This window comes from Psittacula echo (genome assembly GCF_963264785.1).
Source record: "Psittacula echo genome assembly, chromosome: 4".
Classification (NCBI taxonomy): Eukaryota; Metazoa; Chordata; class Aves; order Psittaciformes; family Psittacidae; genus Psittacula; species Psittacula echo.
Window position 1 is genome coordinate 118,498,136 of NC_137738.1, and position 16,184 is coordinate 118,514,319.

At 38.4% G+C, this 16,184-nt stretch overlaps 1 protein-coding gene across 1 annotated transcript; it reads right to left on the reverse strand.

Moving 5' to 3' along the window:
• Positions 1-1,502: 1,502 nt before the first annotated feature.
• On the reverse strand, positions 1,503-14,704 carry PAPOLG (poly(A) polymerase gamma; the record flags this gene model as incomplete). Its single annotated transcript, XM_080615974.1, has 20 exons — positions 14,540-14,704; positions 14,394-14,460; positions 13,670-13,751; positions 13,477-13,586; positions 12,248-12,301; positions 10,998-11,109; positions 10,289-10,378; positions 9,522-9,660; positions 9,292-9,364; positions 9,089-9,209; positions 8,688-8,772; positions 8,237-8,290; positions 7,046-7,165; positions 6,607-6,716; positions 5,411-5,532; positions 5,143-5,320; positions 3,750-3,970; positions 2,890-2,958; positions 2,355-2,411; positions 1,503-1,601 (listed from the first exon to the last, which is right to left on the reverse strand). Exons 1-20 carry the CDS (start codon positions 14,584-14,586, stop codon positions 1,503-1,505), a joined length of 2,010 nt encoding a protein of 669 aa, XP_080472100.1. The 5' UTR covers positions 14,587-14,704.
• Between the last annotated feature and the right edge of the window lie 1,480 nt (positions 14,705-16,184).

Below are 16,184 nucleotides of genomic sequence, written 5' to 3' on the forward strand. Positions count from 1 at the left end.
CCACACATGCGGAATACTAGCAATAGGAGGAATGTTAGAGAATTAAGACCTTGCAAGATATATGCCTCCTTCTATGCCTTTATAGTCTTGGCACTAGGGCTTTTTGGTGGATGTTTAAGATGATTAGAGCTCAGAACTACTCTTTCAGCCAAGCAACTCATTTTCTGTTGCCCACAGAGCTAACTGGGACCTCAGCTGTCAAGGCAGTTCTCAAACTGCACTACTCAGAGGGCAAGAATTCAAAACCTGGAAATCCTAGAAGCAGGGAAGCAGTGTTCCTGGTCTCCTCATTTACTTTAGCATGACATTATCATTTTGTGGAATGTATTTTTTACGGCACTGCTCCCCCTTACACAGGCCTCACACTTGGTTGAGTTGCTTGGGTTTTTTAAGCAGATCCCATCTACATTGAAAAAAAAAAAAAAAAAAAAAAGAGGCTGAAGATTTTAAATTTCTCTTTGAAAGATATTATTTTACAGCACATACAAAAATACTCTGGAAAAAGCATACAACTTCATCTACAAAACCACCAAATTACAAAGAACTTGCAAGAGACAGATAGCGTAACATTTGTTTCTTATGATCAGAATTCCTCCCCACCCCTCAAAAACCCTGATGCACTAACTGGGTAAGCAGTGTTAGCAGTTTACCGAACCAGACTACTACAAGTTTTCATGTACCCATTCAGAACAGCTTTTAGGGTTTATCTGAAGCCACTTTCTGCATGCCATGTGCTTTCAAGACTGCAGCTTGCAGGTAGGTAGTAGTGTCACAACAGCCTCACCTGTGCATCTTCAGCTGTGTGTTCCAACTTTACTACCCACTGACAATAAAAGAGCCCATCAAGTTTCATGCTGGAGCAGTCTTAAAGACAAAAATCAGATACCATGGCTTGAGACATCCATCATCTCTAGACCTGGGTACCATCATCTGCTGCATTTCCTCCAGTATTTGAGTTATTTATGGGCCTCCATGGGAGGCAATACTTGTGTAGTGCATGGCTGTGCTAGACAGTGGAAAGCTACTACCTGAGGAAGCTGAGCACCATTGTGACAGATGCGCAGGAGTGGATGTGCCAAATGGGAAAATAATTTAAGATAAGAACAATAGATGCACATGAACTAGGAAAGCACAAAACAAATACAAACACGTTCATACACACTTGAAATCAGAAGGTGGTTGCAGTGACTAGTTAACCAATCCTGCTTACATATATTCTGAATTCCAAGTCACAGGACAGGTCACCTTTTGTGGCTTTTTCCAAAGCTGTTTCAGCTAGTGACAATTAAGACTTTTAAAAAGGCTAGTAAGTATAAACTGTTACACGAATGTGCAAAGAGTAGGTCCAAGCATTGAACAATGCTATAAAACAAGACCATGATTTTAACTGGCCAGTTGCAGTATGGCAAGAGTGACCTTCCATATTCTTGTTTGTAACTACAATACATGTTGATAATACGGATCTCTAAAGTGCTTTCCATCTTTACCCGAAGAGAAACCGGTTACCCATTAAGGGTAAGTTTGATGGATCTTTTAATAATACGAATGCTATTTGTTGGAACAGGAGATGAAGAATCTGGTAGTTCTTTACTGGAAAGCCTCTAAAACACACAAAAAGATGCCACAAAAACAGAAAAAGAAAGAAAAAAAAGGAAGTTTTGAATTCATTAATTCAGAAGTAGCAGCAGATAAACCCTTTCCTAGCTGAATACAACATTCTTTATGTACCAAAACACTATGGCCCAAACCCAAATATTTCTACAAGGCTTTTTTTGTTTACCACACCACTTGTTAACACCAGTTTACAGAGGAAAAGCATTTTCCCCTCTGCACATTTCTTTCCTGGCATCAACTGAGATAATTATATTCCCAAGGAGGGGAAATAAGCTGCAAATTGCATAAGAGCGTAACAGGAAGCCACCACTCTTCTCAGAGCCACGGATCAGGACTGTCTCTGCTGACCACTTATAAGCTTCAAAGCTTCCAAGTCTTGTCTCAGAAATCAGTACACAATAATTTAGATAATAAGAGCTCCTTATGGAAGACCTGCAAGGAGTACAGACCTTTTTGCTTGTGAAAAAAGGAAATGAGGAAATAAACTGTGCCAGTGTTTGAGAGCAAGGAAATGTGGTTTTCAGAGTTCAACAACTTGGAAGCTTTGGCTTCACTTTTGTGAGTATACCTGGAAGGTCATTGTTCAGCTATTCAGTTTGGTGGAAGCATGACAGGCAAAAGCTTACCAACTACTTTGGACCCCCAAGTTTACAGGGATTAATGGCATTTAAGTCTTTACATGAAAAAAGAAAATTCTACTTTTGATTTACCTATGAATACGTAGACACAATATATAATACCTGTGATCTTGTTGTCTTGATGACTGGAGCAAGCATGGCTTTTCCTCCAAACAAGTCCTAGAAAAAAGCCAGAAGGGATTTATTAGGCAGTATTTTAAGCCCTATAAACACAAATCTAGTGTTTCAGCTATTTCAACCTTCACTCTACCAACAACATCACATTTTGATTTGAGGGTGTGCCCTCAAGAGTTTACGCTTCAGTAGCAAGCTATACTAAAGCTCTTTATCCTCCCTCTGAGGGGCCAAATGCTTTAGTCTTTCAATAGCTGTAGTTTACATTAGTGAATCAAGTGGCTTGAAAAATATGTGATTTCAAGCATGGCAAGAAGCTAGATACTACCAAATCTAGTAGTAGTATTTAAAAAGATAGGTCATCTAGGTGTAATTCTTGCAAAATGAAAACTGAAGAGAGTTACATTAAAAAGCACATTTTTGTTCACATCAGTAAATGTGTAAAGTATTTATGTGAGGTAGTTCAGGCACTAGAACAGCCCATTCAGCTTTTCAGTTCGAGTAAAAAACATTTGAAAATTACATTTCCTGTAGCTCTCATGACATCTTCTGGGTTGCCACAATCTTTGAATGCTGAGTCCTGTCCAGTTCGCTAGAAGAACAGAAAACATGGATTCAAAATAAGTGCTATACTGAAATTACCCTTCATATTTGGGTACAGCTTCAGTCAACACAACAAACGTATCAGTGGCCATTCTTAAAACAACATTTAGACAAGGCTACCATTATCATACAGGACTCTCAAGCCTTTCAAATGTCTTACTACCCAAACCTTGGTTCTTTACAAGTATCCAAATTGAGGTTTCTCTAGTTGTTCTTTGACTCAAAGAGAGGTCAAGGTATTTAAGGAGATTTATATATAGCAATAAAACATTAAACCTTGTTCTTGTGGAAGCTTTAGATTTATGTTTAACAAGCAGCTCCACACTGTCATTTCAGCAGTGGATGACCTACGGGGAGGCTGCTGATTTCTAAAGCAGCAGAACTACCAATATGCATTCACACATCATCTGCCAGAACAAGATTAGCTAATATTTTTACAATTATACATTCATATACTCTTCATTTTGAGACAGTTTTTTTCTGAATTGTTTTAAAAACTGCTTCCAAATGAGGCAGTTCAGGTCAGTGCAGTAATATATAAGTGCAGTCGCATTTAGAGACCCTGCTACCAGTCAAGAAGCAGTCTTGTTTCAATTGCTCAAATTATATTCAAGACAATTTCTCTTATCTATATCCTAGTGAAACTATTATTATACTTAAAATTTAGATGCCTGAATCTGCTGGGAATGTATATATGCATTTCTTCTCAGCGACTTCATTCATTCTACATCAATAACTAATACTACTTCAAACCTCCCTGACCCAGCCCCTCTTCCTCACCTTTTCTCCATCTGTTATTTTTTTGGGGCGTTCATCTCCAGTTGAGGTGGGTGAATAAGGTCGTTTAGAGGCAGTATTCTTTGGGTCTGTAACTGGAGTCCCAGTTAATTCATGCTGCCCTTGGCCAAAATGTGGTCCTACTTTAGAAACTGTGTTATGTTCCGAAATGATGCAACCAGTTAGAGGTACTGATGTTGTTCTTCCAAGTATAGCCTCCATTTCTGCAGGAGGTAACAAGGTTTTAGAGTTCAGCCATGAAATTAAAGACTGTATTCCACCCACTACTTCAACACATACTTGAATTAGTAATAGGCATAGAGAATCTCATAGATGCTGATGGCACAGCTCCAAGAGGTATCTTCTCTCTGTTGTTAGTGGTATTGGATCTCTGATACACAGCAGCTCTGTAAAAGTCAGGCACCAGTTATAAAATGCACTAGAGTTACAAAATATATAGTATTTTATATTTCCAGAACATTCATGCAAGGCAAACATTTACTTTCTTAGCCCATTGTCACAGCTCTACTAAACAACACAAAATCAGAGGCAAACTAGTACGAGATCTTCATTTTCACAGAATAACAGAACGGTTTGGGTTGGAAAGGACTTTCAGATCATCCAGTTCCAACTCTCTGCCATGGGCAGGTATACCTTTCACTGTCAAGGATGGAGCATTTTCTTTGGGCAATCTGTTCCAGTGGCTCACCACCCTCACAGTAAAAAACTTCTTCCTTCTGTCTAATCTGAACTTCCCCTGTTTTGCTGGACTTTAGACCTTGAATTTAAACTTAAGCATTTTCTTTAGTGAGTCTCTACGTACTGGTACTGTTTTCCAGCTTAGTATATCAAGCACCTGTGCTGCTTTTAACGAATGGATCTGCTCTACCCATATGTGCACCCAATTGTTTTTTGGGTTGGATTTTTTTCATGTTAATCCTATAGTACCATACTGTCTGAACACATTAGACATCTGGAAGTGTTGGGCTGTTACTCTCAAGGTTATATATTCCTCCTGTGATTAAGCAGCTTATGAACAGACTTCCCAGGAAGGGACAGTCACTTTTATTGCCCAAGTTCTTACACCACTCCACTAAGTCAGCAGCAGCTCCAGTGTTTCTGCGATCAAGATCAGCACTTCATTAGCAGTTAATACTGCTTCGCGTTAATTATACCTTTTTGGTTTCAAGAAAGAACATTTACCTACACATAAAATACTCCAGCTTCAAGTTACACACTTGAATAGCCTAACAGAATTTCTATTCAAGTCCAAATAATTTCTCTAGTATCAAGTAGTTCTTCATTCCTATGTGTTTATGTACGCTAATCTTGCAAGGATTTCTTTAGCCTGCCTCCGCCCTCAGTTAAAAGCAGCTTCTTCCAGTTCAAAGGTTACGGTCCAACCTTTTTGTCTCTGTTGTAAAGGTGTCCACTTTAGTTATCTCATGTAATACAGAGGAATGATATGGAGTTCTGGAGTCCTTGTCTCTGGAACTGCCCAAACAGTTTCCATCTGCAGATACCCTCTTGCACTGACGCTCACACGCATTTTTACCAATATCTGGCATACTTTGCTGAAACAACAGTTAAAAAAATAATAATGAAGTCTTCAAGTAATTATTAAAAAAAAGAAAAATGCCAAAAGAGCCAGATATTTATGATACCTTCTTTTTTTTCTGAATGGCTTCAGCTGGCAAAAAATAGTGGAGATGCTTCCTCTTCACATGAGCTGCCTCAATCTTCATTCCTTCTTTTAGCACATTGAGGTTGCTAGCTTGCCTGTAAACTAACATGGGATTGTGTTGTAGGTTAGTGAGCATGTCTGCATTAGGTATTTGTCAGTTACATATATTTAAGAAGAGCAAGCCTCTAATCTGTCCAGCCCAGAGAACAAGAAGTTTCCAGCCTAACTGAACACAAAATGCTACCCAAGCACCCCAAATACTCCTAAGATTACTGTGGCCTAGGATGCCCATTTCGCATCCAGCACAAACCAGATACATAAATGTATATTTGAACTTAAATAGCTGTTATGTGCTCAGCTACAGCTGCGGTTTGCTAATAACACAGCTCATATCTGAGCTGATTTTAACCCAAACGAGATTAGTTTTTCTGGTTGAAAACCTAGAAAAATCTAGAGGACTTTCTGAATCAACCCAATTGTGCACAGCTGATGAGATCAGATTCAGACTCATTCTTTATTCGATATTTACAGTGGTTATTGTGGGTTGGTTTTCTTTTTGTAACAGTTCTGTAACATCAGATGACTTCTCAGTAGTTTAATGTTAAAATTCTATCTGCCCAGAAAGTAAGACTGGATTTTAGGGACCTCTGACTTACCAGAATCACTGCAATTTCAACATGTTTTTCTTAACCACCTGCAAACAGCCCTTTATGCAGCTTGAAAATGCTATATGAGCACAGCAGCTATTACAGAATTCAGTCACATTTAGATAAGCTTGTGTAAACAGACCTATCATGAGTGTAAAGGGAAAGCCAGACTATGAACATAGAGTGGGAATCAAACTAAGGTCATGCAACAAAAGACCCAGAAATTTAATAAAAGCCTAAATATAGACATCCACACCAATATGAACAGTTGCTTCAAAATAAATTCAAGTTCCTTTGTGAGTGCTTGCACTATGATCTGCAGAACTGTTATTTCAGATATAGTGTACAGTCTATGACTGTAGTAGTCACTTTTGTTTCAAGGTGAACTTGCTTTAAAGCTAATCTGTGTTGCTCTATAGAAATACCTAATACCAAATACCAAATGAAGGCACAATTCACTTTGTGAAGCAATTTCCACTGCAATCAAAAACATGAAACCCTACAAGACTAGAGCAAAATATAGGCTTACCTGTACTTGTGAATGACTGTACAACATGAGTTAAATCAACGTTAATACTTTCTGCATTTTCCACTTTCTTAAATTCGATTCCAAGAAACCACATTGACACATGTTCACCCCTAAAGAGACAGATTCACAAATCGTATCACTTATGCACAGAGACCATTTATTTGGATGCTAGCATCTACTCTCAAGAAGGGATTAAGCAAAACAATTCAGTTGTACACTGCAAATCAAGGTTAGTCAGCTCACACTTAAGATCTCCGAGTACTTCTCTCTGAAGTTCTCCCTTCTTTAAAACAATCTTACATGCTCAGAACCTTGCCTGTCAGAGCATATACCTACAAAATAGGTACTCCACTGAACATCTCACAGATAAGCCGAGGTGAATATGAACAAGTTGTAATATATTGGCCAAACTGTATCTCAGAAAAGTAGTGAAACTCACTGTTTACAGAGTTCTTGGTTGCCAGGGAAAGATTGTGGCTTCACATGTACCATATTTATAAATTCATTCCTCTCCAAGTTTCCAACCAGGACACGAATTTTAGATTCAACAAGGCCAATCCTAAGAAGAACCAGAGATACTTACTCATTTTTAACTGTATCCAGCACAAGAGTTATATGCCTTTTTATAATACAATGCTAATACAAAAAGCTAATAAATCAATAAGTAGTAAGCTCCATTCAGCTGAGCAGATACTGGATTTCTATATTGCACACACTGCAGTTTAAGGTGTTTTCAGTGACATGTGAGCTTTGAATTTCCAAAGACAGAAATAAATAAGTTTAACTTGTACTCTTAACAGTTCAGATACAATATTTTAACCTATAATCTATAATGAAAATATCAACAAGAAGCAGGTACCAGCACCTCTGGCTGCATTTTGAAGTGCAGCAAAACTCCTTTTTACCCCAAAGATTAAGGATAAGAGCAATTCAGAGAAGGCTCAACTGTTCTATTACAACCAAGTAAAGATGCAATTCTTCCTGCAGAAGAATTCCTGATCAGCTAAAAAAAAGTTTACTTTTTTCCCAAATTGAAAAATATAGTTCCTTTAATAATCAAAAGGATCTAGTTGACACAGGAAGAAATTATTAGAACTTCAGTTATGTGTATGTAACTTGTAAATAAGTATATATATATTTTAAGCTCATGTTTAGAAGTTTTTGCTGATAGAAGTGTGCAATCAAAAAAGTCTGGAGACTGCTGCTCTGTAAATGCAATAGAGGATCAGGCTCTACAGTGTCCATTACACATCTGATAACATTGGTTAATCTGTTTGCTTCACTCTCTGCAACAAGGAACATCTTCCTACTAGCTGATGTAGTGTTGGGTAAGCAGTCTCCTTAGACTCCTTGCATCTGCTTCTCCACGTAAGACAGCATCAAACCTTCAGGCGTACACACACAAACCTTCCTTATTCCTTCTCATCATGACTTGGATTTGTGTTTACTTCCCTTCATGAAGAAAAAAGCTTTAACTTTTGCTGGCCAACTGTCTACTCAACTTGCTGCTGTATTCCATTCCTAGTTGCTCAGTTTTATACTTCATTTGTTAATACAGGTAACAGGAATAAAGTTCAACACTGAGCCGAGTTTCAATTATGCATTGAACCCCATTTAAAGCAAGACTTACCATTCTAAGTGATGGTCCTCCGTAGAGGCACTAGCAGTCAGCACAATGTAATGTCTAGAAGGAAAATTAACATATTAGCTCAGGACTTTATATTCCTTCAAGTGAAATAAACTGTCTTAAATGAATAGAATACAACTTCCAGACAAGACAGATTATATCCTGTATTCAGCACAGCATTAAGTGATTACATCCTTTAGAATTGCATTCTGCTATACTCCAAGTATCATAGTTGATTTTTTTCCTAATAAGAAGTGTAAGTGGCATAACACATACAGTTTTTCTATCTTCCCTATATTATCCCTTATACTTACTTACCAAAATTTAAATGACACTACTTCCAGTTCCTGAAAAACAAACATTATGCTATGTTCTATTTAGATTCCAAGTTAAAACTCACCATGCAACCAGTAAGTACATAATTTGAAGTTCAGACAACAGATTTCATACATACTTGTACTTCTGAAAGAAGTTCAGGGGTTCAAAGAGTTTTGACCAGTCTGATTTCCCTTGGAGAATCTCATTTGTAACTGCAAGACCTACGATTGAGGTTGAAAACATTATTACCATTTTGGTTTTTAGACTAGCCGAGCATGATATAAACTTCTTAACATTAAGGTTTTGAATATCAGTTGACAGATCAAAAAACAAACTCCCTTGACACCATGCAGGTTTACTACAACAGTTCACTTTGAAAGTGTTCCCTTATTGCCTGCAACAGGTATAATTCCCAGAGACCTGTTCTACCTAAAAGGGCAGAACACCTCACAGAACATAACTAATTCACATAATACAGCTTCAAATAGCAAGAATTGTGCTTTCAAACCAGTTAATAAGCATGGAAAAACACTTTACCACGTTTGAATTCCTCTACCATTATCGCCCGTGTTGATGGAGACACATTGTATGTGGAGTTCTGCTGTGGATAGGCAGGAGTGATGATAGGCATGACATGATACCGGTCTGCTGGGTTCACCTATGATGTTAAACCAAGCCTGTTTAGCACTGGTTTAGGTTAGAAGAAAGTTTAAAGGCTTCTGAATTCAATGTCTACTTACCCTTGGGTCCCATACTGGTAAATTAAGGTTGCTCTCTTCAGGTTGTTTCAGCAATACAGGATTTGGCCATTCCCTATATGAAAAAAAACCAGTTACTAACTGTCTGTTTTCAAGTCTCCCATGTAATTCAAGGTAAGACTGAATGTTGTCAACGTAAATCTTTGTATGAAGAACTACCTCTGGAAATGTTACTTTTTTTTTTGCAAGTTAAAACAAACAACTGCCCTTACCATTTTGAAAAAACCAAGAAGAACTTGTTAACGAGAGTAGATGCCAAAGCATTTGGATAGAGCTGACATGTCCTTGCTACTAGCATCGCCCAGGAAACTCCACCAAGAAATCCCAGCATATTTGAGTAAATGCCACGGCCTAGAATAGGTAAACTGTTGTTAAAATGTAGTCTTTTAATACCCAAGTATATTCCTTCAAATTTACAGCACCAACTTCACAACCTGTGGAATACTTTACACGCTTCAGCCTCAGATAGTTATTTCTGCAGTGCAATGAGGCCAAAACTGTTGGTCCTTGTGGTGATGAGAAAAATAATCATTACCACAGCAATTCCCAAAATGCTGCTACTCTGAAATTTGCCCACACTATTACAGCTACTACTTCATTCCAACTTCCCTTCGGACAAAAACGTTCTGCCAATCTTCTAGCCCTTGCTCTAGCACAAACAGTATTTTCTTATTCCTTACATATCATATTCCATACATTTTAAGCTTGGCATTTTTATCATCTGTAGTCAGGTTCCTGATCAGCAATACAGCACCTTGTCTTGTAGTCAATCCCTTCTCCTCCCCACTCTACCCTCATTAAAATCCACACCAAATTGACCACATGAACAGACTTTTAATCTAAACTAAAAATGACAGTTTTAGTTTAAAAACTCTCATCTACGCAACTATCCAAAGCTGAAGTACTTCTAACAGTTGTATTTTCTCAGCATGAGGTGCCTCTGGAAAGTTTAAAGATCATGAACAATCCCATTACTCACGTTTTGCCCACAGTTTAATTGCACGGAGTGCGAGACGGAAGTTCTCTAGATTTGGCACCAGACGCAGTATTTGATCAGTAACCCTGCAGCCTGTAAGAAAAATTGAAATGCAAAAGGTCCTAGTAACAGGTACCAGTCAGTTTTATGCTATAGTGGACCAAGAGCTTACTGTTTATCATTCAAATTATGAAAGCAAGCCTGCATTACTTGCTTTGCATTACATTAAGAATCATAGATTACACATCCATTAGCACTTCAGGTAGCTGGTGCCCTCAGCTTTTTCATAGTTTACACTGCAGCCAGCAACTTTTGATAAGGTCTTTTTATAGGATTCCAAAAGCTAGGACTCTTCGGGCAGCCAGGAACAATTAAGCCACTGCTTAAGTGTTAAACAGTGAGCAAGGTAGGCTTTAGGTATTTTAAATATCTATTTTTTTATTAACTACCTCACACTGTTCTCTATCAAGTGCTCTACCTATGCCTCTGAAGCACTTTCTGTGACAAACTGGAACAATGCACACTCCCTGATCAAAGAAACATGAAATACATGACTATCTAAACACACAACTCCATGAAATACCTAAGTTTAAGCCTTCTTGCCATCACCTCAGATACACAGAGATCAATTTCTTGTCCAGAAACTTGGGTTGTGTAATGTGCATTCTATACCAATTTTGATCACACTTTAAAGATGTTTAAATATGCTTACCGTTCAAGCTACGTATACATCTTATATCCAGGCTTTTCAGACGTGAGTCATCTCCGAGATCAAGATTGTCAGAAATAGTTGCCATAGACAATCTTGCAAAGACCAGATCAATCTGAAGAGGAAAAAGCACCAACCACGACTTAGAATGTTGTACTGTTTGCAAACAGCATGCTACTGGGAGGGACAGTTAGTCAAGTCTCTAAAGAGTGGCTAACACTTGTATTTAGGATTCTGTGACTATAGAAACATATCCCAGGAGATTTATTTGCCAAAAAAATCCAACAGAATTGCTAGAAGTTCCATATTTTATTTACAAAGCCCCCTATGCCTCATCCCTTTCCTTTTAAGCTAAGGAAAGGAAAGGGCTTTTTTTTTTTTTCCCCCAAGTTGAGAAGATTACTCTAAACTTTGAATTTTATTAAAGGGAACTTAAAAATAATCATAGAATGAAAACAAAAGCTACATTGCCTCAACTACAGCGAAGGAGAATGCATTTTCCTCATGTAATAAGCCCTTGTGATCCTGAAGTATCTGGTTTTTTAGTATAGTCTGAGACAAAATTCTTCTGTGAATGTCTGAATCCGATAAAGGCCAGGAAAAGATGTCTCTGTTGCTCTCATGCCTGCCAGGTTTCCCAGGGGCTTGTTTTCTTACAAGCTTCCATTTTACTGCAGTGTCTTTTTACTGGGATAGGTTGTGGTCAAGCTGTTTAATTACAGTTTCATAGAATCATAGAATAGTTAGGGTTGGAAAGGACCTTAAGATCATCCAGTTCCAACCCCTCTGCCATGGGCAGGGACACCTCACACTAAACTATGTCACCCAAGGCTCTGTCCAACCTGGCCTTGAACACTGCCAGGGATGGAGCATTCATAACTTCCCTGGGCAACCCATTCCAGTGCCTCACCACCCTCACAGTAAAGAACTTCTTCCTTATATCCAAGCTAAACTTCTCTGTTTCAGTTTGAACCCGTTACCCCTTGTCCTATCACTACAGCCCTTAATGAAGAGTCCCTCCCCAGCATCCTTATAGTCCCCCTTCAGATACTGGAAGGCTGCTCTGAGGTCTCCACGCAGCCTTCTTTTCTCCAGGCTGAACAGCCCCAACTAACCGACTGTTTTCCTAAAAACACTGTAAGGTACCAAAATAATCTTGTAAAATAGCAGTCACAGATCCCTGGAAGTTATCCTATTCCAAAGCAAGAAAATGAATTCTCACGTAAAAGTCACAACACACATGAAATTCTTACCTCAATTCCATCAAACTCAAATTTGACAACTGGTACATATGCATCTTCAACTGCCTGTGAAGGAGTGGTTAATTGTAAGAAAACATATTTTTGCTATTTTAACATTTTTCCTAAATTATGGTAAAATACAGAATTTACATTGCTGAACTACTCACTATAAAGACTGAGTTGCTTCCAAACAAAACAAGCTGCAAGCAGTATAGCATTAACACAGCACCAACATCAGCTTTAAAAAGTTCACGAGCCAAGAGATTCAGGGGCTGATCATGTATTGTAATGAACAGTGCACAATAAGCCATGAGTATCTATGGTTATAATGTACTCACCTTGGTAGTGAGAAAGAAAAGATTTCTGTAAGCTAGCTTACTATGGGGAAAGAGCAATCTAAAAATCTTTTGTTCACATTTGACAGTGTGCGCTAGTCTCCTGTATTTACTTTCTGATGTACTTGAGATGCTGTCAGCTACTTTATGGGACAGTTTTCAATGTTGTAGACCTCTTGTTAGAACTGTGAGGCTGCAAGTCTGCTTTCAAGTATCTAAACCAAAGGCTTATTGCTAAGCACATGAAGTCTTTCAAAATGTCTACATGAGGAAGAGTAGGCTGAGAAATGCTTCCCAGGAGTTCAGTTTTACATGCAAGGTACACAACATAAGAACCCGAGGGTGAATCGCAAAGCAGAGTTCTATGTTCACAGCACAGTTCCCATAACTTTACACAAAGCTGACTGTGTGCATCCCTTCCATAAAGTCTCAGGCAGAGTAGTCAGAGAGGAACGTGGCCAGAGAAGTATGAATTAGAGGTCCTGAAGTACAGACAGAAAAGCATACTGACAGAAACCTTTCCACATCACATTCAACTTCCCTACTTTTCAGGCTGCCTCATCCTATTCTTGCACATAATTACCTTATTTCCAAGCTCTTTACTACATTTAAGAGTTAAGCAAAGCTCTTAGGGACAACCTTGCTTTTTGATACAGCTAACACCTTCCCAAATCATGGGTGGGGGAGAAGTGTACCACAAAAATTCTTATGTGACATACAGTCATTGGGGAAAGGAATCAAAAGGGTGACTTCAGCATTTTCATACTGCATAAAACAGTATTTTTGAAGGTGCTCAGAAACAATTTTGGTTTTCATTTTGGCTTGTAAGTCATTCACAACCAATGAGTCCTTAACATGAATATTCTTGTGGTAGAATTTGGACAATCAGGTAGAGAATTTACTCACTCTCAGATTTTTTATTTCCTCCTGATGTTTCAGTTTTTCAAAGAATGACTGAAAAAAGTCCGATCTTTCCACATGTCTAGGAGCAACACAAACTGCATCTATGTCAGCACCTACGAAGAGATTCCATTTCTTCTGTTACTGTTGGAAGTCATTTTCAAACATTAGAAATATGAGCAAGCAATGGAAATTGTACCTTTAGTGTGTACTCCAAGCCGGTAAGAACCAAATGTAAATATTTTGCCACCAACATTTGCCATTGCTGAAGGGGGAAGATTCTGTGGGTAGAAAAGAGAACATGAGCATACTCTGGAGTTACACACTGACCTATGTGCAAGTCTAACTAGAATACAAGTTACATAGAAAGACTATAACAGCCTCCAAAACACAGTCTTCTCACTCCTGTACTAAGCTTTCGGTTGAATACACAGTTACAGACTGTTAGTCTAATATACTGTTATTCTAAGATACTGTTTTTCTGAAGTGAGTGCCTGCAACTCAAAATAAGAAGTAATGTAGCAGTCCTTTCATTAATTTACACAAATTAAGACCTATTATTCGTCTTCCCTGCAGCATACACATAAATTAACATCACCTAAGAGCTAAGTCTAGTGTAATATTCCTAGACTGAGTGCTGTAGGTAGCTTGGGGCAAGATTAGTGCCCATTTGCCATCTATCTCACCCCGCCATATGATGGTTTGGCTTTATTAACTGATAGAGCCACTTCACAGATTTAATTAGTGCCTCAAAGACTTCAGGATCTTGATCTGAATTATCTTTTATACCTTATTTCAATGGCAGTTTCTACAGCTCTACTCAATACTTAAGAAGTTAGAAGTTGAACTTCAGCATAAATCCTAATAGCATGGCTTTTAAAAGAAATAAAAAGGCTTCAGCTGAACGTATAAAAAGTCCTTACCTTGCTCTGACCAAGTTCTGAAATCCATTCTTTGGCCAAGTTATTCAGTTTACGAAGAACAACCATCCTGTAAAGAAAACTCATGTTAAGTTTCCCTTAAAACAGGAACCCCCCCAAGAGGTTAAAGAATTTTAGCCTTGTTATACCTGTGATTCAGTTCTTCCTCATCCTCAAACACACCAAATGGCTTCATTGCTTCAATCAGCTTCTGAGTATGAATGCAATCTATATCCTTAGGAGGAGCCAGACTAATAGGGGACGTAATTCCATAGTGCCTTTGAGCCTGCAGCTTGGAAGTACTGTGGGAGAAAATAGAATACTGAAGACCTCAAAAAAAAAAAGCCCAAACAAACCAACTTCAACTTACAAGTTTCCAAATCAACTTCTGCTCTTTTACCCAGCAGTAACATACATGAGAAAAGAAAAAAAACCAAACCACTCCAATTGTGATTTTTAGATAACTTGACTCAACTTAGAAGTCACAACCACTTTTTTAAAATACATTTGTGGATATACGAAAAGATCCAAATTGCTACCATCTGAGTACAACTTATTTGCACCATCAATTAGAATTTATCACCAGGAACAGAAAAGGCTGGAATCCAGTGAGAGTAACACTACGTACAGCAGCTTTGGACACATTTCAATCTCATATCAGTTACAAGGATGTCCCCATCAGCTTCCTGATAATGTTAAACAAGACAATTTAACACTTGCTTCTTTTAGTATAAAAGTGTTTGCTGTGCTTCTGCTGATTCTGGAAGGGCATTCTAGTTTATTGTAGAGTAAGGACATATAATGAAGCAGTCTTTTAGAGTTCATGCAGTAAATTCAGTATTACCCCATTTTTGTTTATGCAAGAACATGAATAAGAACATCAACTAACATGCAGACGAAGTTGCTAGGAAATCCTCATGCTTTTAACACAGCATTCATTTTTTACAGTTCAGAGGGTTAACTGTACATACATCCATTTTACCTAAATCCAAGGGATGTATGTCAGCATATAAAGCTCTGTTTGTAGAGGTGCTCAAGTGTGGCTTTGCCAGCTCACTGCCCAGTTAGGCTCCAGTTAAAGCAGGACTCCTGGGTTTGGAGGCCCACAAGGTTACTGCCCCTGAATTCCAACTAGAGCAAGGCATAATTCTCACCTCCAACCCTCCAATTGCCCTGTGTGTTTAGACTTATTTGCAATCAGAAGCATCACAGGATTGACATGGCAGAACAAAGTTAAATTAGAATGTGGAAAACGGAGAAAAAACCCTACTTTGCATTACCATCTGAAACCAGAAGAAAGGAGCGGGACAGGAGGCAAGAATCATAGAATGGACCGAGGGTCTCTCAGAAACACTGGTAGCAAAAGGCAGAGACACATTAAAAAGTGTATACAACTCATCACAGTTGCCAAAGAGCCCACATCCAGACTCTGAGGCTAAAGGGATTAACTATACCTTTACTTAAACCAGGTATTTTCCTACTTCTCCTACAGACAACTTCAAACATCAGCTGGTTTAGTCCAGATACACTTATAGTTATTTAAGGTATCCAACCCATTTCAGCTAGAATGGGATTAGGAAATGCTCAAAGCACAGCTTCAACACTTGATTTTTTTAGGAAGACATTTTAGTGCAGATTCTTATTCCCAACTGTTGCCATTACTCTTCCATTGAGGAATGATGCATTTCTCTGTCTCTCAGAGTTGTTTTATCAAACTACAGACATAGCTTTTAAGCATCCAGCTGGGTGTCATCCTTTACATTTCCCCCTACAAGCCCATTTTTCAATCTTTCT